The 25,412-nt window shown below is 66.7% G+C and overlaps 1 protein-coding gene across 1 annotated transcript; it reads right to left on the reverse strand.

Moving 5' to 3' along the window:
- Positions 1-1,630: 1,630 nt before the first annotated feature.
- COL2A1 (collagen type II alpha 1 chain) lies at positions 1,631-24,539 on the reverse strand (the record flags this gene model as incomplete). Its single annotated transcript, XM_082332250.1, is given in 55 exon segments — positions 1,631-1,777; positions 1,905-2,147; positions 2,417-2,604; positions 2,740-3,028; positions 3,115-3,222; positions 3,382-3,435; positions 3,623-3,730; positions 3,844-3,897; positions 4,437-4,544; positions 4,645-4,698; positions 4,930-5,037; positions 5,450-5,557; positions 5,651-5,812; positions 6,293-6,346; positions 6,434-6,487; positions 6,627-6,734; positions 6,812-6,865; positions 6,964-7,017; positions 7,103-7,156; positions 7,244-7,297; positions 7,377-7,484; positions 7,604-7,702; positions 8,006-8,050; positions 8,161-8,214; positions 8,339-8,392; positions 8,644-8,697; positions 8,866-8,919; positions 9,003-9,101; positions 9,186-9,239; positions 10,413-10,511; positions 10,610-10,663; positions 10,750-10,857; positions 11,295-11,348; positions 12,988-13,086; positions 13,738-13,782; positions 13,966-14,064; positions 14,148-14,201; positions 14,327-14,371; positions 14,491-14,544; positions 14,660-14,704; positions 15,326-15,379; positions 15,462-15,515; positions 15,611-15,664; positions 15,793-15,846; positions 15,943-15,996; positions 16,077-16,121; positions 16,309-16,386; positions 16,464-16,508; positions 16,510-16,566; positions 16,681-16,734; positions 16,841-16,873; positions 17,011-17,043; positions 17,543-17,559; positions 18,266-18,474; positions 24,412-24,539. Coding segments are annotated over 55 exon segments (4,509 nt in total).
- Between the last annotated feature and the right edge of the window lie 873 nt (positions 24,540-25,412).

Consider the following 25,412-nt stretch of genomic DNA (forward strand, 5'->3'; position numbering starts at 1 on the left):
TGACGGCCGTCAGCGGTGAGCCAGAGCACTGATAATGAGGGGGTGCCCTCCGGGTCATGCGGCAAAGCGCTTGGCCTTTTAAAGGCTGTTTTATTTTGAAAATCCTTCCTAATCCTCCAATCCTTTTTAATGAATTTCTTCTGCCAATGTTTTTTAAAGATCCCAGCCCGGCGGAGGCTGCCTCAGGTGCTTTCGCAGGAGCGGTTGCTGCTGCGTTGCCAGCTGTGAGTGTTTAAAACTGAGATGAGGGCCCCAAAGTCGCATTTTTAAAAGGGTTTTTGGTAATCCTTTAAAGTCGTAATTTCTCTTAATGAAAACCCGCGGTGCCCGTGCTATCAAAGGATGCAAAAAGCTGTCACCAGCTCCCCGTTACGTCCCGCACCTAAAGCTCAAGCATGTTTGTAACCTTATGGGGCCAGTGGGCTACTTTTCTTTAAGGTAGTAAAAAAAAAAAAAGAAAATTCAACTACTGAGGCTTTTCCTCTAATTAGGAAGCCTCTTTAGGAGAAGAATTTACATATATAACTTTTTTTATGAAACCATAAAGGCGCAGCCGCTTTACAAGGCATCGGCTGCAAACTCTACCGCCTTCGGTATTGCAAAATTTATCCTGAAATTATAGTTTTACAGGCACAAAATGGGATGAATTCTGTGGGGAGGAGGGTTAGAGGGCACCTCCTGGCCACGGTCATGCTGATGTGCGTGAGGATTGGTCTTGGCAGCCCCCTTCCCACTGGTTTTACTGGTTTCCTTTAACTGGTGTCCCGAGCGCTTGCCTTGACTCGCCCCGCTTCTGGTTAGGGGTGCAGTGGGACCAGAAACCTCGCGGCTGCTGTTCTGGCTCCTCCTGGTTCAAGATTTTTCGCCTAAAATGGTTTTCCCCTCCCTTTTTTTTTGCTTTTTGGGGGATTAATTTGGTTTGGCTTTTGTTTTTCCCTTAGTGTGAGCTAGCTTCAACCCAGAAAGTCAGAGATTTGACCCCAAACCTTCCTTTATCGCAGCTGAGAAATGGGGAGAAAAGAGTCAGACCGCAGCAAACACCCCCCGGCGAGCAACAAAAACAAAGCCCAGATCGACTTGTACTTTCCACCAAAAGTTTTTTTTGTTTTTATATCAACTGATGTTAAAAAATACAGACTTGTTGTACAAGAATAGCACCATATTTTTTTTTTTTTTTGTCGTATGATACATTTAGCACTCCTGCTGGTGATACACAGGGGGAGGGCCGGGGGCGGGAGGGGATTTGTGATACCTGGATTTGCGAGATCCCTTTTGCAGGGAAGGACCGTCGTACCTGCCACTTAAGATTCCCACCTCCACCTGACCTAAAAAATAGGTCTTACAGGAAGAGAATAAATAAATAAGACCGTGGGGTGTTTTTTTTTATTTCGCAGCCTGCCCAGACGGCGTTGGAAAGAGGCGGTGGTCCCCGACGGAAGGGCCTGAATCGAGGGGTCGTCGCAGCCATTCAGTGCAGAAGTCGTACGAGCGATTGGAAAGCACTCAGGTCCTTGGGGTGAGTTTGGGCTTTTAGTTTTCTTTTATGGTATTGGGCTGGATTTTTTAAAAAAAACAAAACAAAACCAACAAACAACAACAACAAACAAACACACAAATAAAACAATTCTTTTTACAAGAAGCAGACTGGGCCAATATCCACGCCAAACTCCTGATCGGCTCCACCAATGTCCATAGGTGCAATATCTACAATGGGCAGGCGCGAGGTCTTCTGCGACCGGTACTCGATGACTGTCTTGCCCCATTTGCCAGTGTGTTTCTGGGGAGAAAACAAGGAGGAGAGATGTTGTTAGATGCTCTTGAGCCCTCCAAACCAACAGCAACCTCACGGGTTGCACCCCAACTCATCGTCTACGTCTTTCTCTCGCAGGCCCCCGGGGACTTACCGTGCAACCGTCCTCCAAGACGCTGTACGTGAACCTGCTGTTGCCCTCGGCTCTGATCTCCACGTCGTTGGATCCCTGGATGAGGATGGCTTTCTTCAGGTTGCCCGTCTCCTCGTCCATGTAGGCGATGCTGTTCTTGCAGTGGTAAGTGACGTTCTGGGAGCCTTCGGTGGACAGGAGGCGGAGGAAGGTCATCTGGATGTTGGCGGTGTTGGGAGCCAGGTCTTCATCGCCGTAGCTAAACTGGAGGGAAGAGGCGAGACGTTAAAGCCTGCGGGTGTCGCAACGACCCTATTTTCAGCCACCTTTTGAGGGGACTTCCATACTTTACGTCCCTTGATGGCTGCAAAAATCAAAGCCCACCTGACCCAACTCCAACAGCCTCGTATAACATCCATCAACACAACCCCACGAAGGACATCCCAACCCTCCAACCAGACACCCGACGCCTTCCCCTCCTCAACCCCCCTTCCCGCTCCCCGTATGCAGCAGCAGCCCAGGGGGACGCTTACGTGGAAACCGCCGTTGATGGTCTCTGCAAACCAGACGTGCTTCTTGTCTTTGGTCTTGCTGGTCCACCAGTTCTTCTTGGGGATGCTGCTGGGGTTGGGGTAGACGCAGGTCTCGCCCGTCTCCATGTTGCAGAAAACTTTGATGGCGTCCAAGGTGCAGCCCTGGTTCGGGTCGATCCAATAGTCTCCTGCAGCGGGGAGGACAAACGGTGCGTGAACATGAGGTTTTGGAGGTCAGAACAAAGAGCGTCGTGGACCTCGCTGTCCTCTTGGCGCTGGGGGAGAGGGACAGGAGGGGAGGAGGCAGGGATGGAGGCTCTTACCGCTCTTCCACTCGGGATGGCAAAGCTTGATGTCGCGGCAGGTCCTGGCCGGGTTCTTCTTGGAGCCCTCGGGGCTGCGGATGCTCTCGATCTGGTTGTTGAGGGACTTGAGCGTGGCGTCCACCTCGACATCGTGCTGCCGCAGGCTGCCGGCGGCCTCGTCCGCCCGCATGTAGCGGATGGGGTCGGGACCCTTCTCCGGCTGACCCAGGCCAGCGAAAGCCGACATGTCGATGCCAGTGCCGGGGGGGCCGGGAGGACCGGGGGGACCTGGGTTTCCGGGAGGACCCTACGGGAGGAAGAAGATGCAATCCTGATGGGCTGCTCTGCCAGCTGGATTCCCCCTTCCCTGCCACCGCCGGTGTTTTTACTCACCGCAGGACCTGGTTCGCCGCTTCGTCCGCGGGGGCCGGGAGGACCGATGGGGCCGGGCATGCCGTTGGAGCCGTCTTTGCCAGAGGGGCCGACAGGGCCGGGGGGACCCTAGGAGAGAGCCCCGAAGCGGGGAGGTCAGGTTGTTGCGAGGAGGCAGGGGAGGTGCTGGGGAGCCGATAGCTCCTGCCGTTAGCAAGCGAGGGGAGCTCGAGGACGGGGGCGCCTCCTTTTCCTCTCATCTCCCCAGACGCCACGGGCAGGACTCACCCTGGGACCGGAGGGACCCGCGGGACCAGCAGCACCTTGGTCTCCAGAAGGACCCTGAGGAGGAAGCAAGGGAGGATGGTTACAGCTCCACGTCCAGCACTGAGGGGTGCTCAGCCTTAGCGGAGCCCTCGCACGGGCTCAGGGCTCCCTCCGTGGCTGCAGAGACCCCGAAGGAGCCGCATCCAGCTCCGTGGAGAGATATGGGGGGGCTGAGTGCTGGGGTCCCCGAAACAACACTTACGGGTGGGCCGGGAAGACCCTGCAGACCGGTGAAGCCACGGTGGCCCTTCAGACCTCTCTCTCCAGCCTCTCCCGTCTCGCCCTTGTCACCGCGAGGCCCTTGGGGACCCTGGAAGGGGAGAAGGGGACATGTCAGGCTCAGGGTGGCAGACCCCCACCCAACGTCCCCCAGGACCCCCTGCATCACACACGGGATGCCCCGCCGGGCCCAGCATCACTCACCGGCATGCCTCGAGCGCCAGCAGGACCGGAGGGACCCATGGGACCTTGTGCGCCCTGGGGAGAGAAAAGATGGGAGTGGAAAGGAGGCAGGAGCAGGGGATGCTGGGGGGTGCCCTGTGCCTTCGGGGGTGCCCGAACCGGCCCCGCTGCCTGCGAGCTGCCCTGCTCACAGCACCAGCAATCCGGCAGCTGCCAGTGCTGAACAGCATCTTTAAATACTCTCAGCAGGAGCATCTGCACCGAGTAACGATCCTTGCAAATAAATACCGTGGCAGATTTTCCCCGGTTAAGCCTCCCGGCGCTTACGGCTCCCCGGGCAGTGCTTGTGCCTAGGCAGAGCCCGAAGTGGGCTCCTGGTGCTCGTGAATCCTCAGGAAGATGCTCGGAGCCGCTAACGGCACCCAGGGCACCGCTGAATTAGCGACAGCCGCTAACGGCCCCCGCCTGGCTCTCCCAATTACGCCGAGCAGCTAATTGTTCCTGGGGGGCCACTGCTATTTCTTCATTTATCTGCGCTCGGGGTGGTTCCCATCTCCCCTAACAAGACCTCAAACCCAAGGAGCCGTTTCCCTCGCCAGCGTGCTGGCACTCACCGTCTCGCCTCTGTCTCCTTGTTTGCCGGTGGGACCGACGGGGCCGGGAGCGCCGGGGGCACCGGGAGCGCCGGGGGCACCTACGGGACCGGTCTCGCCACGATCACCCTGTGCCGAGATAACGGGATGGTCAGACCCGCGGGATTTTTGGCCGGACGAGCGGGCACGTGGAAAGCGAGCGCCGGAGGAAGCGCGCGGGCGAGCTCACCTTCACGCCGGCTGCGCCGTCTCTGCCGGGGGGTCCATCAGCGCCGGGGTTACCCTGGGAGAAGAGGAGGAGAAATTAAGTCTTGACATGTGCAAACTCCCCTTTCAAAGCAAAAACCGCTGGCGAAAAGGTGCCGGTGATTGCCAGGAGCTGAGTTATGGCGCAGGGCTCTCCGGCTGTGGGATCAGCGATGTCCGGCGCTGCCGTCGGGGTTACACCGGGATGATCCCGAGCCCGGCACGGCCAGAGGCGCCGTCCCGCTTCGCCCGCCGGGGTGCTGCCTACCTCGCGCCCGGGTTCGCCGGCGGGACCTGTCAGACCGGGGGGACCCACGGGGCCGGGGGGGCCGCGGTCGCCTGCAGAGCCGGGTGCTCCTTGTTTCCCAGGTTCGCCCTAAACGAAGGGAAAATAAAAACCAACAGGCGTGAGCGGGAGATCCCCGCGCAGCCCTTCACCCAGCAATCGCCTCCGCCCGAATCGGCGTCGGTTATTGCCCAGCCCCGACGCCGCTGGCACCGGCGGCTCCCGGTAGCTTTGCAAAACCCCAAACCGCACCCGGATTGGGGTCCCTGGGGTGCTCGAGCTGCACCCGAGGGCGCTGGTGGCCCCGTCACCGGCTCCTTGCAGCCCCCCGGGGCTTCAGCAGCCTCTGAGCTGCCGCGCAGGCTTCAAAGCACCCAAATTCACGGTGCTGAGGTTGGGAAAGCCAAGCCCGGCTGCTCCCACACAGCAGGAGTGATGCGGCTGCTGGGACCAGTTTGATCCACACGGTGGAAGGCGCTGAGCCCGGGCGGTGACAACTCACCGATGGCCCCGGCAGCCCGGGAAAGCCTCTCTCGCCACGCTGTCCGGGAAGACCAACGATGCCGCGCTGTCCTGCCAAACCTTGGGGACCGGGGGGACCATCGGGACCCTGTGGGGAGGCAGAGGGGGGCGATGAGAGCCGGCAGGGTGCTGGCACGGCACTGAACGCGCGTGGAGGGACGTGTCCCCCAAAAAAACGTACCGCAGGGCCGTCCTCGCCGGGTTCACCTTTCTCGCCAGGGGGGCCGGCGGGGCCTTGGAGACCGGGGTCACCGGCACGGCCCGGGGGACCGGCATCACCACGAGCACCCTTGGGACCATCTTTGCCAGCAGAGCCGGGGGGACCGGGGGGGCCTGGGTTACCCTGGGGGGGGAGAAGATGGGGTTAGTGCAAATGGAGGCAGCTTTCCCACCTTCACCGTCCGCATCCTGGTGCTGCTCGGGGCTCTGGCTCGGCTCCTGTGCTCGAAGACCCTCAGAAAAACCCCTTTTTATGGGCTGAGGAGCTGCCCGGTGTCGACCAGCGGCTGCTTAGGTCAGGGACCCTCTGCTCCCGAGTGATCCTGGCTGCTCCCAAGCCATCCCAGCTGCCCCCAAATGATCCTGGCTGCTCCCAGGGGATCCTGGCTGCCCCCAAATGATCCTGGCTGCTCCTGAGCAATCCTGGCTGCCCCCAAATGATCCTGGCTGCTCCCAGGGGATCCTGGCTGCTCCCAAATGATCCTGGCTGCTCCTGAGCAATCCTGGCTGCCCCCAAATGATCCTGGCTGCTCCCAAGGGATCCCGGCTGCCCCTGAGCAATCCCGGCTGGCCCCCAAGCCATCCCGGCTGGCCCCTGACTCACGTTAGGGCCGGGTGGTCCCACGCGGCCGGCGGCGCCGGGGAATCCAGTGGCTCCCTAGGGAAGGAGAGGAGAAAGGCAGCTCGGATGCTGCACCGCTCCCCCCGGCCGCCCCCTCCCGCAGCCCACCCCCCCCATACTCACAGGGGGGCCCTGAGCACCCCGGGCTCCTTTGGGACCAGTTACTCCAGTCGGACCCTGGGAAGAGGAGGAAAACGGGTTAGAAACATGCTGGGAAGGGCTGCATCGCGCCTGCCAGGCGGTGCCCCAAATTTCCCGGGGATAGGGACCCCCGCAGGGTTCGCCCCCCGATTCGGGGTGCCCCGGCTGTACCCACCTGCGGGCCAGGTGCACCAGAGGGACCTTGGGGACCGGGAGCGCCGGCGTCACCCTTCTGTCCGGGCTCTCCTTGTTCGCCTTTGGCACCAGGTTGCCCGTCGGCACCCTGCAGGGAAGCGGCCGCCGTGAGCGGATTGAGCCGTCGCTGGACCCGTGCCGGGGGGAACGGGGCCAAATACTCACCGGGGGACCGGCAAATCCGGCAGGACCGGGGGCACCGGGCTCACCGCGCTCGCCCTGTGGGGGAGAGATGGGAGTTAAATGGGGGGGACGGGGGGAGCAAGGCCAGCGGTGGCACCGCCAGCACCCGGGGGGCTGTGGGGGGTGGCACTTACGGGGGCACCGCGGGCACCGGCAGCGCCGGATGGACCAGGAGGGCCGGATTCACCCTGGAAAAGAAAGGATGGAGAGTTGGGGGGTGTGGATGGCACCGCCCTTGGTCGGGAGCAGCCGAGGGGCTGCCCGGGCTCTCACCTTCTCGCCGTTGGGGCCAGCAGGGCCGGGGGGACCGATGGGACCCGTCAGACCCTATGGGGGAGAGACAGATGAGGAGGAGGCCACCACGAGCATCCCTCGCCGGCCGCCCCGCTCCCGCTGCGTCCCCGTCCCACTTACGCGTGCGCCGTCCTTTCCGGGGGCTCCCTCGGGGCCCTTCTCTCCGACGTCTCCCTGCGGGGCGAGACGGAGGTGATGTGAGCCGAGCTGAGACCTGATGCCGCTCAGGACACCTCCGGGACCCCTCACTTACCCGGTCTCCTTTGGGACCGGCGATGCCGGCTGCTCCTCTCTCGCCGGGCATTCCCTGCAGCCCTGGGGGACCCTGGGCGCCGTTGGGGCCAGCCGGTCCGGTTGCACCCTAAAGCAGAGCGAAGGTGCAGTTATTGGGGTGCCAACCCCCCCCGTGTGCAGACCCCCAGCCTCACGGCTCCGCCGGTGGCACCGAGCCACCGAGCCCTGTCCCCCCTTGTCACCCACCTTGGGTCCGTCGGTGCCCGGTGTGCCGGGGAGCCCACGGGGACCTTGCAGCCCTTGTGCGCCGGGAGAGCCGCGTTCACCGGGGAAACCGCGTTCGCCCTGGCGTGGGGGGGGCAGCGTTAGGAAGAGGCCACGGGGCCACGGTGAGGGTCACGGTGCCCTTTGCACGGATGTCCCCAGGGACGGAGGGCAGAGCAGCCATCCTGCACTGCCCCGAAGGGACTGGGATGTACTGGGAGGAGAGGATGGGCTGCGGCAGAGGCTGAGCCGCTGGGTGTGGGGGAGCCGATGGCCCTGGATGGGGGTGGCCAGGCTCTGCCGACCCCCTTGAGCCCCCCAAAATCCCCCAAGGGACAGGGAGAGGTGTCCCATCCCCGCAGCCGGGAGGAGGGTGATACTTACTCTGGGACCGACGAGACCGGGGGCACCGGCTTCTCCGGGAACACCCTGCGGCGGGGGGAAAGAGAGTCAGGGGTCAGTCCCGGGGGCTGCCAGGGGTCCTGACCCCCCCTTTGCAGCTGGGGGAGGGCTGGGAAGAGGGAAAAACGGGGCCTCACCTGATCTCCGGGTTTGCCGCTCTCTCCGGGGGGACCTGGTGGCCCGGGCAGGCCCTGGGAGGGGACAGCAGTGGCATTAGCGTGGCGGCAGTGAGACCCCCGGGGACGGGGGCTCGGGGTCACCCACGAGCATCACCCTGACCCCGGCACCCCAAACCCCCCCTTTCCATGTGCTTACCTGGAAGCCGGAGGGACCAGGGGCTCCTTGCTCTCCCCTCTCGCCCGCGGGACCCTGCGGGAAGGACGGCGGTGAAGGACCCCGAAACCTCCCCGGGGTTGGGGCTTCACCCACCCCAGGACTTTGGGCAGAGACAGAATCATGGGGGGATCCCAAAATCCCCACGCCCCAACACCACGAGGGCCGGGGAGCGCAGAGGCAGCCCCGGGGTGGTTCTTTGCCCAGATCTGGGGGGGCTCCAACCCCCGACTCCCCCCCATTTCAAGCAGGTTTTGGCCCCGGGCGAACGCGGCTGCGACACTCACGGCAGGTCCCGGGGGGCCGGCAGCTCCCGTCTCACCGTCCTTGCCAGGGAGACCCTGCGGAGGAGAAAAACCACCCGGTGCTGAGCTCCAGGCACGATGCTGCAGGCCCCTGTGCCTCAGTTTCCCCACTTGGAGACTGCAGATGCCTCAGGGGGAAACTGCGATGATGGAGCAACCCCAAGATGTGGTTTTGGGGGTGGCAAGGGAGCGAAAACAACTCACCCGCAGCCCCGGGGCACCGGGGAGTCCTTTCTCACCGGCTTTTCCAGGTTCGCCCTAGAGGGAGGAGAGGTGCGACGGTGATGGGCTCCCCGCCCGGGCCGCGGCCCCGGTTTGGGTAGAAATCGGTCGATACTCACGTTAGCACCTTTGGGACCGGGGAAACCCATCACGCCGGGCTGACCACGAGCACCCTGCGGGCCGGGGGGGCCGGGGCGGCCGTCCTCGCCGGGAGCGCCCTGCGGGGAGGGGGACGTCAGCAGGGAACCGCGCCGGAGCCCGGACCCCCGCCCCGCGCCCGCCCCCTGCGGAGCATCGCTTACCGTTGGGCCGACTTTGCCTTGAGGACCAGCGTCGCCTGGGCGGCCGGTGAGACCCTGCGGCGGAGGGGAGGAATTGGGGGGGCTGCGGACGCCGGGCACCCCATCCTGCCCGGCTCCCGGCCGCTGCTCTGGGCCTGGAGCTCACGCAGGGGGCACAGGGGTCTGCCTGACCCCAGGAGCATGGTGGCTGACCCCAGAGAGCATCTTCACTCCCCCAAAGAACATCTTTGCTAACCCCAAACGCATCTTAACTAACCCCAAAGAGCATCTTAACCCCAAATGCATCTTAATTAACCCCAAAGAGCATCTTAATTAGCACCAGGAAGCATCTTAATTAGCACCAAGGAGCATCTTAATTGGCACCAAGGAGCATCTTTGTTAACCCCAAAGAGCATCTTCGCTAACCCCAGAAAGAATCTTAACCCCCAAGAGCACCTTTGCTAACCCCAGATGCATCTTTGCTAACCCCAAATGCACTTTATCTAACCCCAAAAAGCATCTTACTCACCAAGGAGCATCTTTGCTAACCCCAAATTGCGTCTTCACTAACCCCAAATGCAGCTTTGATAACCCCAAAGATCTTAATTAGCTCCCAAGAGCAACTGAACCAACCCCAAAGAGCATCTTCATGCCAAAGAGCATCTTGGCTAACCCCAAAAGCAGCTTACCGACCCCAAAAGCACCTTACCGACCCCAAAAGCACCTTACCGACCCCAAAAGCACCTTCACCAACCCCAAAGGCACCTTATTGACCCCAAAGGCACCTTATCAACCCCAAAAGCACCTTAGTGACCCCAAAAGCACTTTCACCAACCCCAAAGGCACCTTACCAACCCCAAAAGCACCTTATTGACCCCAAAGGCACCTTCACCAACCCCAAAGGCTCCTTATTGACCCCAAAAACACCTTCATCGACCCCAAAAGCACCTTATTGACCCCAAAAGCACCTTATTGACCCCAAAGGCACCTTATCGACCCCAAAAGCACCTTATTTACCCCAAAAACACCTTCATCGACCCCAAAAGCACCTTATCGACCCCAAAAGCACCTAACCAACCCCCAAGAGCCTCCTTGCTGACCCCAGCAGCTCCCGCCAGCGTCACCGCTGTCCCCACATGGTCCTGCCCCGGCTGAGGACCCCGGCGCAGCGGGGAGCCCCCATCCAGGCAGACCCGCACCCCGGCTCTGCCCCCTGCGGGCGTGCAGGATCCGACCCCCGGCTCTTACCCTGGCTCCGGGCAGCCCGGGCTCTCCGGGGCGCCCGGGGTCGCCGGTGGCTCCCTTGGGACCCGCGAGGCCGGCGGGGCCACGCTCGCCCGGGGCACCCTGTGCGGGGTGGGAGGGGGGAGAAGGGGTGAGTTTGGGGGTTCAGGGGGTGGTCACCCCCCCCGACCCCCCACCCACCCATCACCCCGACGTCCCACCTTGGGTCCAGCCAGCCCATCCTGCCCTGGGAAGCCACGATTGCCGGGAGCACCCTATGGAGGAAGAGGAGGAGGAGTGAAGTCGGGGGGAGGTTTTGGGGGGCAGCACCTTGCTGGGGGGGGCGGGGGGGGCCACGCACCCTCTCTCCAGGTGGTCCCACGGGGCCAGCAGCACCGGGTTCACCGCGGGCTCCTCTCTTGCCTTCTTCGCCAGCCGGCCCGGGGGCACCTTGGGGTCCTGCGGGTCCCTGAGGAAGAGGAGGAAAAGGGGTCACGAGGAGCCTTCCTCCCCCACGGCGCGCTGGGGGGGCCCTGCCTCCATCCCCCCCCCCCCCCCCCCCCAAATCAATCGCAGACCCCAGGGGTGCCGGACAGGAGCCCCTCGCCGTGCCACGTGTCCCGCCGGCGCCGGGGCTCGGCGGCCACCGCGGCGGGGATCTGGCCCCGCGCATTGAGGCTGGTTAATGAAGCGAGGGGGGAATGTCCCCGGCTGGGGGGGGGCAAACACAGCGGCTATTGTTCCCCCGTGGGAGGGGGGACGCTGCCCCTCGAGGGGCCTCGTTAGGGGAAGAGGTTCGTTAGACGCCGCCGAGACGCTCCGGCCCCGGCCGGGGAGCGAGGGGCCGCGGGACGGACCCCCAGGCGAGGGGGGGGGTGCTGGATGCGGCCCCCGCCCCGGACTCACCGTCTCGCCCTTCGGTCCTTGTTCGCCTTTGAAGCCTGCGATGCCGGGTTCTCCCTGGGGGGCGAGCGGGCGGTGGGGGACAGGGCCACAGCGTCCCCACGGCTGGCCCTGTCCCCGGTCCCTTCTCCAGGCCACGGCCCCATCCCTGCGTCCATCTTCTTGCTTGGCCCCATCCCTGTCCCCATCCCTGTCCCCATCCCAGTCTTATCCTCACCTTCACTCCCCTCTGCATCCCTGTCCCCGTCCCCATCCCCATCCCTGTCCCCATCCCGTCCCCGTCCCCATCCCTGTCCCCATCCCATCCCCATTCCGTCCCCATCCCCATCCCCATCCCCGTCCCCATCCCGTCCCCGTCCCCATCCCGTCCCCATCCCTGTCCCCATCCCTATCCCTATCCCCATCCCCGTCCCCATCCCGTCCCCATCCCTGTCCCCATCCCTGTCCCCATCCCCATCCCTGTCCCCATTCCGTCCCCATTCCTGTCCCCATCCCTGTCCCCAACCCCATCCCTGTCCCCATCCTGTCCCCATCCCCATCCCTGTCCCCATTCCGTCCCCATCCCTGTCCCCATCCCCGTCCCCATCCCCGTCCCCATTCCGTCCCCATCCCTGTCCCCATCCCCATCCCTATCCCCATCCCATCCCCATCCCCGTCCCCATCCCGTCCCCATTCCTGTCCCCATCCCCTCTCCTGTCCCCATCTTCACTCCCATCCTATTCCTGCTCCCATCCTTGTCCCCAAGCCCACCCCATCTTTGTCCCCACCCCATATCTGTCCCCATCCCTGTCTCCTTTCCTGTGCCCATCCTCATCCCTGTCCCCACTCCTGTCCCCATCCCCATCGCTGTCCCCAACCCATCCCAGTCCCCATCTTCATCCCCATCCCTGTCCCCATCCCCTTTCCTCTCCCCCTCTCCTGTCCCCATTCCTGATCCCAGCCTCAGCCCTGTCCTTGTCCCCATGCCTGTCCCCATCGTCATCCTTGTCCCCAGCCCTTTCCTCATCCTCATCTCCATCCCTGTCCCCAACCCATCCCCATCCTGTCCTTGTCCCCATCCTGTCCCCATCCCCATCCCCATCCCATCCTTGTCCCCATCCCATCCCGTCCCCGTCCCATCCCTGTCCCCATCCCATCCTGTCCCCAAGCCGTCCCCATCCCATCCCTGTCCCCATCCCCATCCTGTCCCCATCTCATCCTGTCTCCATCCCCATCCCCATCCCGTCCTCGTTCCCCGTCCCATCCTTGTCCCCATCCCATCCTTGTCCGGGTCCTGTCCTCGTCCCCATCCCATCCCTGTCCCCATCCCATCCCATCCCCATCCCCATCCTGTCCCCATCCCCATCCTGTCCCCATCCCGTCCCCACGCTGTCCCCAACCCATCCCATCCCTGTCCCTGTCCCCGTCCCTGTCCCCGTCCCCGTCCCCATCCCGTCCCCATCCCCATCCCGTCCCCATCCCGTCCCCATTCCCGGTGGCCCCTTTGGCCTGGGCGTGACCCAAGGGCGACTGAGGAGGGGACCCACAAGGGTGTTGGGAACGGGGGCGTGGCCTGTGGCAGAATGGGCGGGGCATGTTACAGACTGGGTGGGACCAACTAGAAGTGGGCGGGGTATGTCGGTAGTGGGCGGGGCCAGGTGGCAGTGGGCGGGGCCAGGGCCGCGGTCCCCTCTCGGGGGTCTCGGGGGGCTCTTACCGTCTGTCCCTTGGGTCCCAGCGGGCCGGTGGCACCCTGGGGGCCGGGCGGGCCGCGGGGGCCGGGGAAGCCTGGGGCGCCGGCGATGCCCGGGGCGCCCTGCGGGCAGGCGGCCGCCGTCAGGGGGGCACGGCACGGCCCCGTGTCCCCCACGTCCCCACATCCCCCCCGTCCTCCCGCCTCCCCCAGCGTCCCCGCTGTCCCCTGCATCCCCCAGCACCCTCACCTCCCCCAGCATCTCGCATCCCACAGCGGCCCCACGGCCCCCAGTGGCCCCATGTCCCCCAGTGGCCCCCCAGTGTCCCTCAGCATCCCACATCCCCCAGCATCCCACATCCCCCGGCAGCCCCAGTGTCCCCCAGCAGCCCCACAACCCTCAGCGCCCCATGTCCCACATGCAACCCCCAGCATCCCCCGTGTCCCCCAGCACCCTCGCATCCCTCCGCATCCCCATGTCCCCACGTCCCCCAGCGTCCCCATGTCCCCCAGCATCCCCCAGTATCTCCCAGCATCCCATGTCCCCCAGCATCCCGCATCCTCTGGTCCCCCAGCATCCTCCCGCATCCCCGTGTCCCCCATGACCCCCAGGGTCCCCAGGCGTCCCCACATCCCAGCTCAGCCCTCGGCAGCCCCTTCCCACCCAGGACCAGACCCCTCCCGAGCCCCGTCCCCCCCTGGGGCTCAGGACACCCCGTCCCCGTCCCCCCCCGGGGCTCAGGACACCCCGTCCCCGTCCCCAGCCATACTCACCGCCGAGCCTTTCGCGCCGGGGATGCCGTCAGTCCCTGGGTTACCCTAAAAGGAGACACCGCTGAGCCTGGCTCTGCCCCCCCGTGCCTCAGTTTCCCCACCGCCAAGCGGAGGACGACCCCTTCCCCCCTGCTCGCAGGATCAGCCCCGTCCCCGTGGCTCCCAGGCCAGGGGACATGCGGGGACACGCCATCGTGGGGGGGGGACACAGCAAGTGACAGCACTTACGGGGGCGCCGGCGGGGCCAGGAGAGCCGGGGGTGCCGGATTCACCGCGGGGACCCTGGGCACCCTCGGGACCGCGTGCGCCGGTGGGACCAGCTTCACCCTGGAGGGGAAAGACGGGGTGAGGGGGGGCAGCCGGCACCGTGCCTCAGTTTCCCCCACTGGGATCAGCCCCTTCCCCCTTACCTTTGAGCCGGGGGCGCCGGGGAAGCCGGGGGCTCCGGCCGGGCCGACAGGTCCCTGGGGGCGAGAAGAGCGTGAGGGTCTGCCCAGGTTTTGGGGGGTCCCAGGGGACCCCGCTGTCCCCCGCAGGGTGACACGGGGGCCCGGCAGCCCAGGAAGGGGCCAAGCAGCCCTTTACTCACAGGGGGTCCAGCGGGGCCGGGGAGACCATCGTTGCCACGAGCACCCTGGGGAGAGAGGGCGGTGGGAGTGACGGGGGGCCCCGCGGGGGGACGGGGGACCCCCTCCCACCGGCAGCCCCCCGCCAGCGGGGTGCCAGCGGGGACCCAGGCAGCGTCGCACTCACCGCAGCGCCGGAGGGGCCGGGACGTCCTCTCTCGCCGGGCAGCCCGCGGGGACCCTGGGGGGACAGGGCGGCGGGTCGGGCTCTGCGGTGCCCAGCCCAGGGCTGGGGGGTGGGCAACACCCCCCCCCCCCGTGCCTCAGTTTCCCCCTTCCCCAGCCCGAAGACTCACCATGGGGCCGGGGGAGCCGTTCTCGCCAGGGGAGCCGGATTCGCCCTGCGGGGAAGGGCAGAGAGGGTGAGCCCCGGCGGGCGGCACCCTGCCAGCCCCGACGCCACGGGGATGGTCGCCCTACCAGCCCTGATGCCACGGGGATGGTCGCCCTGCCAGCCCTGATGCCATGGGATGGTCGCCCTACCAGCCCCGACGCCACGGGGATGGTCGCCCTGCCAGCCCCGACACCATGGGGATGGTCGCCCTGCCAGCCCCAGTGCCATGGGATGGTCGCCCTGCCAGCCCTGATTCCATGGGGATGGTCACCCTGCCAGCCCCAGTGCCATGGGATGGTCGCCCTGCCAGCCCTGATGCCATGGGGATGGTCGCCCTGCCAGCCCCAGCGCCCTGGGATGGTCGCCCTGCCAGCCCCAATGCCGTGGGGATGGTCGCCCTGCCAGCCCCAGTGCCATGGGATGGTCGCCCTGCCAGCCCCAATGCCGTGGGGATGGTCGCCCTGCCAGCCCCAGCGCCCTGGGATGGTCGCCCTGCCAGCCCCGATGCCATGGGGATGGTCGCCCTGCCAGCCCCAGCACCCTGGGATGGTCGCCCTGCCAGCCCCAGTGCCATGGGGATGGTCGCCCTGCCAGCCCCAGCGCCCTGGGATGGTCGCCCAACGCTTACCTTGGCTCCAGGAGCTCCTGCCTCTCCCTTGGCACCGTCCAAGCCGGGGTAGCCCTGGGGACAGAGAGATGGGCTGTCACCCTCGGTGCCGCTGGGCGACGGGGACACCGGGGGCGCGAGGCGGGGACACACTTACCCGGTGGCCTTTCACTCCGGGGAGACCGGGCGTCCCGGGGAAGCCACGAGCACCCTGTGAGCCAGCGGAGAGAAAGCTGGTTGGGGGCGAAGGAGGGACGGGGGGGGGCTGCGTCCCGGGGGGCCGCATCCAGCCCGGCGCTGCCTTACCTGGGGGCCGGGGGGGCCGCGCTCGCCGGATTTGCCGGGTTTGCCGGTCTCGCCCTGCGGGGAAATGAGATTGGGGGGGGGGGGGAAATCAAATCACCCTTTGGCTTCTGGCTGGGGCCATTGCTGCAACGAGCTGCTCGTTCTCAGCCGGGGTTTGCCAGCCGGAGCAGCGCAGGACTCACGTCATCACCGGGTTTCCCAGGAGGTCCCGGCGGTCCCCGGGGACCCATCGGACCCTAAAGGGGACAGAGAGGCAGCGGGTGAGCGGGAGCTGGTGGGTGGCACGTCCCCGAGCCGAGGGGGGGTTACGAGGGGACGGGGGGGACACTCACAGCAGCGCCGGGCTCGCCGGGCTCGCCGGGGTTGCCTTGAAATCCTTGGGGACCCTGGAAGGGAGGCGGTGGCATCAGCGGGGTGGCGGGGGGCCCACCCAGAGACCCCCAGTCCTGGGGGGGGGGGTACTTACGGGAGCGCCGGAGGGTCCGGGGGGGCCGCGGGGTCCCATGGGGCCCTGGGGGGAGAGAGAGCAGTGTCACGGGGGGGGCGAGGTGGCCACCAAACCAGGGGGGTCCCCCCAAACTGGGGACGGTCCCCATCGTCAGTGACGCAGGGTCCCCCGTGTCCCAGGACGGGACCCGCCGCCACGTCCCCGGGGGGGGGCTTGGGGGTCCCTGGTCCCGGGGGGGGGCCCCTCTTACCATGGGTCCCTGCATGACGCCCATCTGCGCGCCTCCAGCCTTCTCGTCGAAGCCGCCCGCCATCTGAGCCGCAAAGTTCTGCAAGGGGAAGGGGGCTGAGCACGCCGGCCCCCCCAAAGCCCCTCGCTTCACCCCAAAACCCCCCTGCTACTCACCCCGCCGAGGCCGGGGGGGCCGGGAGGGCCGGGGGGGCCGGGGGGGGCCGGGATTCCCAGGGGTGCCGGGTTCTCCATCCCTGCCCCGGGGGCCGGGAGCACCCTGCGGCGGGGAGAAAAAGGGGGGTCATCCATGCGGCGAGCGTGACGGTTCTCTGCAGCACCCCACCAGCACCGGGGGGGGGGGGTTGCTGGGGTGGGGGGGGTACGCTCTCACCTTCTCCCCCTTCTCGCCGCGGTCCCCTCGTTGTCCCTGCTCGCCTGCCGGGCCCTGCGAGAGGAGGGGGGGGTCAGCTCTTCCCCCGCCCCCCCCCCATTTCCCCCACCCCCCCTCCCACAAGCATCCCAGCAATGCGCCCGGAGAAACGCGCTCCCACCTGCGGTCCCGGAGGCCCTCGGGGTCCTACGACCTGCGGGGGGGTGGGAACACAAGGGTGGGGTGAGAGGGGTGCAGCTGGGGACCCCCCCCCCCCGGATCAGCCCTGCAACGGCAGGGCCCCCCCATTTTGGGGGTCCCCCAGCTGCACCCCCCTGCCGGAGCACTCACATCTTTAATGTCACCGGGTTCGCCCTTCTGTCCCTGCAAGGCAAAGCACGGGGTGAGCCCCCAGACCCCCCGCTGAGCCCCCAGACCCCCAGCTGAACCCCCAGACCCCCGCTGAGCCCCCAGACCCCCTGCTGAACCCCCAGACCCCCTGCTGAGCCCCCAGACCTCCAGCTGAGCCCCCAGACCCCCAGCTGAACCCCCAGACCCCCTGCTGAGCCCCCAGACCCCCTGCTGAACCCCCAGACCCCCAGCTGAGCCCCCAGACCCCCTGCTGAACCCCCAGACCCCCAGCTGAGCCCCCAGACCCCCCCCCAAGTTTCTCCCCCCTCCCCAGGTGACACAGCCCCCTCCAAGAGGTCACAACCCCCCCCCAGGAGGTGACAACCCCCCCCGGGAGGTGACACCCCCAGAGCCGCTTGCCCCATGCGGGTTCCCAAGGGTCCTGCTTTGACACCCCCCCCCCCCCCCCCATTTTGGGGGAAAACCCCAGGAAATTGGGACCGCGGCGGGGGGACGCAGACGCCAGCCTCACCTTGGGGCCAGGTTGCCCTGTTGGAAAAACAAAGAAATAAAGAGAAATTAGGGGGGGGGGGAGAGGCTGGGGGGGACACGGGGCGCCTCCGTCCCCAGCCCGGGGGTGGTGATGGTCCTGGGGGGCTGTGGGGCCAAAGCGGGGGGCACAGGAGCGCGGGGGCTCCCCCTGAAGCGGGGCGGCGGGGGGCGAAGCGGGGTTCAGCATGCGAGAGCGGGGCCGCGCGGGTTTGGGGGGGGTTCAATCCTTTCCCCCCCCCCCTCCCCAGAGGGGGCAGGGAAGGGTTAAAAAAGGCAACTTTGGGGGGTTTGGGGGGTTTGGGGAATTGGGGTCACGGCCCTTCCCGGGGAGGGGGGGCGTTTTTCCATCATTCCGGGTGAATTATCACAGTTTTGGGGACGGAAGCCCCATTTGAACGTCCCTTTTGCTGCGATGCCTGAGGGGGGGGGTCCATGGCCACGGTCCCCCCCCCCCAGCACCCCAAACCCATCCCCTTTCAATGGATGTTCATAAAAAAAACACCCCAAAACCCTTCAGGCTTTGAAGCCAGCTGCCATTTGGGGTAAAAAAAAAGGATTTTTCCACCCTGGGATGGGTTTTTTTACCCCCTGGGGGGGCCAAGTTGCCTTTTCCCTGGGGTTCCCCATGGATGTTCCCCCCTTTTAAGCCCATCCATGGCCGGGTAATTTATTTATTAATGAAAGGAGGGAATAAATAAATTACAACCGCTGGGTTGGTCAGTGGGACATATGGGGCAGCACTCTCCGAAGGGGATTTCGGGACTGGGACAATCCCGCAGCTCCTCGCAGATGATCTCGTCGCAGAGGACGGTCCCCGTGTCGCACACGCAGATACGGCACGGCTCCGGCTTCCATACGTCCTTATCGCTATAGCTCTGCCCGTCCTGCAGGCAGCTGCCTGCTTCGGCTGCGCTGCGGAGAAGGTGGAAGGGGGTGGCGGGGGGGGGGAGAGATGGCGGGGAGACGGGGACGGTGTCACCCCCCGGGGTCGGGGGTGGCAGGGGGGGGACACGGCGGGGGACCGCGGGCACCCGTGATGGAGGTGGTGGCACTGCCACCCCATCGATGATGGGGTGACCCCCCCACCAAACCAGTTTGGGGGGGGGGCGGAGGAGGAGCGAGGGCCCCGCGGGGGTCCCGGAGCAGCGGGGTGGTGGCTCAGCGAGGGGTTTCCAGCCTGAAGCAGGGGGGGTCCCCTCCTCCCCGGGACCCCGATGGCCCTCGGTGTTCCCCCCTGCCTCCAGTGTCCCCAGGGTCTCGGGGGGGGGGGGGGGCCTGGTGTCCCCAGGCTGCACCCCTGCGTCCCCCAGAGGTGCCCCAGGGTCCCCAGGAGGTGCCCCAGGGTCCCCAGCAGTGCCCAGGTGTCCCCAGGCTGCACCCCAGTGTCCCTAGGAGGTGTCCCGGTGTCCCCAGGCTGCACCCCAGGGGCTCCAGAGGTGCCCCAGGGTCCCTGGGATGTGTCCTGGTGTCCCCAGGAGGTGCCCCAGCGTCCCCAGGAGGTGGCCCAGTGGCCCTGGTGTCCCCAGGGACGTGCTGCAGTGGCCCCAGGAGGTGTCCCCAGGGTCCCCAGCAGTGCCCAGGTGTCCCCAGGCTGCACCCTGGTCCCCCGGAGGTGTCCCAGGGTCCCCAGGAGGTGGCCCGGTGGCCCTGGTGTCCCCAGGGACCTTGGGATGTGCTGCAGTGGCCCCAGGAGGTGTCCCAGTGTCCCCAGGAGGTGTCCTGGTGTCCCCAGGGTCCCTGGGATGGTCCCTGGTGTCCCCAGGGTCCCCACGTCGTTCCCGTGTCCCCAGGCCAGTCCCAGGGTCCCCAGGATGTGCCCCAGCACCCCCGAGACGTACCCCAGGGCTGGACCTCGGTGTCCCCCCTGTCCCCAGCTGCACCCTGTGTCCCCAGCCGGACCCCGTGTCTCAGGCTGGACCCTGCTGTCCCCAGGCCGCCCTCCGTGTCCCTGGGCTGTTCCCCGCTGTCCCAGGGTGTACCCCACGTCCCCCGCTGTCCCCCAGCAGTACCCCCAGTGTCCCTGCCATGCCCGCCCCTGCCCAGCCCATCTCCTGCACCCCAGGCTGTCCCCACACTGTGACCTGCTGTCCCCAAGCTGCACCCCGCTGTCCCATCTGTACCCCGTGGTCCTAACGCTGTCCTCCTCTGTCCCAGGCTGTCCCCCAATGTCCCAGGCTGTCCCCAGTGTCCCCCGCATCCCAGGCTGTCCCCAGTGTCCCCCCTGCCCATCCCAGGCTGTCCCCCTCTGTCCCAGGCTGTCCCCCAATGTCCCAGGCTGTCCCCAGTGTCCCCCCTGCCCATCCCAGGCTGTCCCCCAATGTCCCAGGCTGTCTCCAGTGTCCCCTCTCCATCTCAGGCTGTCCCCCTCTGTCCCAGGCTGTCCCCCAATGTCCCAGGCTGTCCCCAGTGCCCCCCCCCAATCCCAGGCTGTCCCCCAATGTCCCAGGCTGTCCCCAGTGTCCCCCCCCAATCCCAGGCTGTCCCCCCCACTACCCTGAAACTCTCCCCATCCACCCCACACTGTTCCCCCCCATCCCACGCTGTCCCCCTCTGTCCCCACACTGTCCCCCACTCTCCTTGTGCTCTCCCCCAGTGTCCCACGCTGTCCCTCCCTGTCCCACGCTGTCCCCCAGTGTCCCCCCTCCATTCCAGGCTGTCCCCCCCATTATCCTTTAACTTGCCCCCCCTGTCCCACGCTGTCCCCCAGTGTCCCCTCGCTGTCCCCCACTCTCCTTGTGCTGTTCCCCAGTGTCCCACACTGTCCCCCTCCATCCCACGCTGTCCCCCCACTTAAACTTTCCCCATCCATCCCACTCTGTCCCCCAGTATCCTACACTGTCCCCCAGTATCCCACACTGTCCCCCCGTGACCCACACTGCCCCCCCGCAGTATCCTACACTGTCCCCCAGTATCCCACTCTGTCTCCCTGTGTCCCACGCTGTCCCCTCTGTGTCCCACGCTGTCCTCCCGTGTCCCACTCTGTCCCCCAGTATCCCACGCTGTCCCCCAGTATCCCACACTGTCCCCTGGTATCCCACGCTGTCCCCCCGTGTCCCACGCTGTCCCCCCCCGTGTCCCACTCTATCCCCCCGTATCCCACACTGTCCCCCAGTATCCCACGCTGTCCCCCCCGTGTCCCACGCTGTCCCTCCGTGTCCCACGCTGTCCCCCCCAGTATCCCACGCTGTCCCCCCGTGTCCCACACTGTCCCCCAGTATCCCACACTGTCCCCCAGTATCCCACGCTGTCCCCCCGTGTCCCACGCTGTCCCCCGTGCCTCCCTCCACCCCCGCTCCCCCATTCCCCACCTCCCCCCGCTCCCGGAGCTCCTCTCGAGTGGGGTCGCGGGTCGGGCCGGGGGCGGGGGGGGGGCACCGGTACTCACGGAGGTCCCGGTCCTGCGCGGCGACGGAGGCGAGGCAGAGGATGGCGAGGGCGGCGGCGAGGCGGAGCGGGCGGCGGCCGGGCATGGCGAGGTGGCGGCGCCCCTCACCGTGCGTCGGGCCGAGCAGTGCCCGCACCGCCCCGCCGCCGCGTATATGTCCCGGCGCGGCCCCCCGGGCCCTGTAACCCGAGCCGGGCCGGCCCCCCCGGCCCTCCTCCGGGACGGCACCGGCGGCCAGGCAGGGAGGGAGGGGAGGGACGGGGGGACCCCCCCACCCCCCCCGCCCCGGGACGGCCCCCGGCCCGGCTGCGAAGGTCGGGGTGCGAGCGGGGGGTGAGACCTCCCCCCATCATCAATGCCGGGGGGCCCGGGAAGACTGGGACCCCCCCATCTCATCCCATTCCGGGGCTCCCGGGGGCTGAGACCCCCCCATTCCTTCACAACCGGGGGCTCCCGGGGGGCTGAGACCCCCCCCCCTCCATCCTGGGTGTCCCGGGAAGACTGGGATTCCCCCCCCCATCCCATTCCGGGGGTCCCAGGGGGCTGAGACCCCCCATCCCATTCTGGGGGTCCTGGGAAGACTGGGACCCCCTCCCCATCCCATTCCGGGGGTCCCAGGGGGCTGAGACCCCCCCATTCCTTCACAACCGGGGGCTCTCGGGGGGCTGAGACCCCCCCCCTCCATCCCGAGAAGACTGGGACCCCCTCATCTCATCCCATTCCGGGGGTCCCGGGGGCTGAGACCCCCCCCATCCCATTCTGGGGGTCCCAGGGGGCTGAGACCCCCCCATTCCTTCACAACCGGGGGCTCCCGGGGGGCTGAGACCCCCCCCCCCCTCCATCCCGGGGGGCCCGGGAAGACTGGGGACCCCCCCCCCATCCCATTCCGGGGGTCCCGGGGGCTGAGACCCCCCCCCTCCATCCCCGGCGTCCCAAGGAGACTGGGACCCCCTCATCTCATCCCATTCCGGGGGTCCCGGGGGCTGAGACCCCCCCCCAATCCTTCACATCCCGGGGGTCCCAGGGGAGACTGAGCCCCCCCATCCTACCCCGGGGGTCCTGCAGAGGCCGAACCCCCTCCCCCAGACACAGGGGTGCCAAGCCCCTGGGGGGACCTGGGCCCCCCCCCCAGTCCCTGCCCCAGATCCCCCTCCCCATCCCGCCCCCCCCCAGTCCCTGCTCCAGCTCCTGCCCCCCCCCCGCAGCCCCCCCATCTCTGCCCCGGGCCCCCCCAAATCCTTTTTCCCCCCCATTTCCGCTTGATTCATAGCAGAAAGAGGGGGTTCAAGGGGGAGACACAGGACCCCCCCCCAGCTCAGTGTAACCCCCCCATCATTCCTCTGCCTGGAACTGGGCCCAGGACCATCACCCCCCCAAAAAAAGGGGGTGCGGGGGGGGGGGGAACCAGCCTGACCCCTTCCAAGCCCCCTTCCCCCCCCCCAGGCTTCCCCCCACCCTAGGGAGGGGTTCAGGAGGTTGGGGGGGGGTCCCTGCACCCCAAGACAGCGGGGGGGGGGCACAGTGGGGGCTTTGCAGTGGGGTTGGGGGGGGGGCACACGCATTTCCCAGCCCAGGGCCAAGCTCCAAAGCGGGGGGCTCGGCCCCCCCGCCACGTGCGCACCCCGGCTCTGCCTGGCCCCCGCGGCTGGGCGACATCTGGGGGGGGTCCAGAGCAAATGGGGGGGGGGGACATCCCACCCCGGGGCCACCCCCCGTTGGGGAGGGTGCTGGGTGCCGTCAGGTGATGGTGGGGGCCTGCCCCGGCGTTTAAAAGGGCTTTGGGGCTCCCCCCAGCAGCCCCAGGCTGCCGAGCCCAGGCCCTGCGGACCCCCCCGTGCCCCCCACCCTGCAGCCCAAAGGGGGTCCCCAACACGGGGGTCCCCAACATGGGGGTCCCCAAAAAGGGGGGGGTGTCCCCAAGCACCTCCCTTCCACCCGCCGCTCACGAATACCCCGTGGAAATAAATGGGGGGGCCTTGGGGGGGGGCTTGATGTTGGGGTTCAGAGATTTGGGGGGGTCAATGCCTGGGGGGGGGGGGCTCCATCCTGCCCCTGGTCTCCGGGTTGGGATGGGGTGGGATGGGGACGGATGGAGCTGGAGAAGGACAGGACCAGGGAAGGATGGGACCAGGGAGGGATGGAGGCTGGGAAGGATGGGACCAGGGAAGGAGGGAGCTGGGGAGGGACAGAGCCGGACGGACGGACGGACGGACGGACGGATAGATGGACGGATGGACGGACGGACGGATGGATGGATGGATGGAAGACAGGGCGGGATGGAGCTGGGGCCGGCTGGTGCTGGAGGGTCGGCACGCGGCCGTGGGTGAGCCAGGCCCCCGCTCCGCAGCCGCGGGCACCTCTGCTGCAGCCGCCCCCCCAAATCCTCCCCGTTCCCCCCCCCCGAGCCCCCCCAGCCTCCCCGCTGCCCCGGAGCCTCCCGGGAGGCCGCCGCGGACAAAGCCCGTGTGTTACCGGCGCTGCCGCGGGGCACCGGCAAACTCGGCCAAAAATAACTCCCCGGGCTGTCGCTGGGACGGCGGCGGCTCCGGCTGAACCTGGCCCCCCCAAAAATGAGCTAACCACCCCCCCCAAATCTGCTTTGCACCCCTCTTCCACCTCTGCACCCCCAAAATGCTCGGCAGGTGATGGGTGACCCCTCCTGTTATTTGCGGGGCGCACTCCTGCTCTGCTCCATGCGTCCCCCCCGTGCCTCAGTTTCCCCAGCTGGTAAAGGGGAGCAAAGCCCGTTCGCTGCTGCATTTTGGGGGGGTCTGGGGGGGTCCCAGCCCCGAGCAGGTGGAGGAGCCCGTGCTCGGCCCTTGGCGGCGGCCGGCTCTGGCTGGGGATCCCACCCGGGAGCGGGGCCAGGACCTGGCTCCGGCTGCCGCTTTCCACTGGAAAACGGGGCTGGGAGTAAATAACAACGCGATGGCTGCTCCCCCCCCCGGCCCCCCTCCCCGGTTTTTGGGGGGCCACCGCCAGCACCGGCACCTCCCCGGCGCGGCAGAGCCCGGCGGAGGAGGGCGAGGGATGGAGCATCCCCCCGCGCCCCGACTCGGGGTGAGGGGCACGGGGGGGACGCATTCCTCTGGGTCTCTTCCCCCCCCCCCCCCCCCCGAAAAGCACCCAAAGGGGCCGGGGCTCCGCGCCGTTCCCACCGTCACCGGCAGCCGCCGGATCCCGGCACAGGCGGGCGTCGAGGCATCGCCTGGCTGAGGCAGGTGGCCCAAAATTGGGATTTTTTAACCCAAACCTTGACCCCTCCTCAAAAAAAAAACCCAACCCCAAAACCTCATCCTTTGCTTTTTGTCCCCCCTTTTCCCAATCCCGTCCCCGGGCGCTCTCCCGCTTTTCCCCGGTTTCGGGCTCTGGAAAGGCGATCAGGGAATGGCAGGGAAGCATCCAAGTCAGCTCAGGAATTCGCCGTGGAGGGAGTGGAAGGAATGAGAGCGCCCGGCCTTAACTCTGCCCGCCCCGGGGGCTCTGCCGCCACCGGCACCCTCGTCACCGGCACCCTCGTCACCGGCATGGCCACCGGCATGGCCACCGGCATGGCCACCGCAAGGCCCAGGATGCCGTCAGGTGGGGACATCCCTGCCCTGATGCTGCTACCCAAAAGGGATGGCCCCACCCTGGGGGTTTGTCCCCACCCTGGGGGTTTTGTCCCTATCCTGGGGGGTTTTTTCCCCACCCTGGGGGGTTTTGTCCCCAACCTGATGCCACCCACTTGGGTGAATGTCCCCACCTTGGTGACGGGTGCTGGGGACACTGTCACCACCCCGATGCCACCAGCCAGGACGTTCTTCCCAGCCCGATGCCACCACCCTGCCTTGATGCCACCAGCCAACAGGGGGGACTGTCCCTACCCTGATGCCACCAGCCAGGAGATTGTCCCGACCCTGATGCCACCAAGCCAGGACGCTGTCCCCACCTTGATGCCACCAAGCCAGGACGCTGTCCCCATCCACTCTCCCTATCCAAGGGGATTATCCCCACCTTGATGCCACCAACCAGGGTGACCATCCCTACCCTGATGCCACCAGCCATGGGGACTGTCCCCACCTTGATGCCACCAGCCAGGTGAGTGTCCCCAACGCGATGGCAGCACCTCGGGCAAGTGTCCCCCACCACGATGCCACCAGCCACGGGGACCGTCCCCAACCTGATGCCACCAGCCTGGGCGAGTGGCCCCAACCCGATGGCCTCCAGGGCAAATGTCCCCACCCTGATGCCACCACCCAGCAGCATCGTCCCTCCCCGTCCCACCGGCGTCGCTTGGATTCGGGACCAAACTCCAGGCGAACGGAGCCTCGGCCTCCCTTCCCCCGCCCCACGCGGAGCCTTTTACCCAACCCCCCCCCACCCCCAGCCCCCCACCCCCAGACCCCCCCAAACAGCCCCTTCCCCCCCAAAAAAACCCCAATTTTCCTTTTAATTTTCAAACAAGAACTTGGGGCTCAAAACC

Source organism: Platalea leucorodia (genome assembly GCF_965183815.1).
Source record: "Platalea leucorodia genome assembly, chromosome: 23".
NCBI lineage: Eukaryota > Metazoa > Chordata > Aves > Pelecaniformes > Threskiornithidae > Platalea > Platalea leucorodia.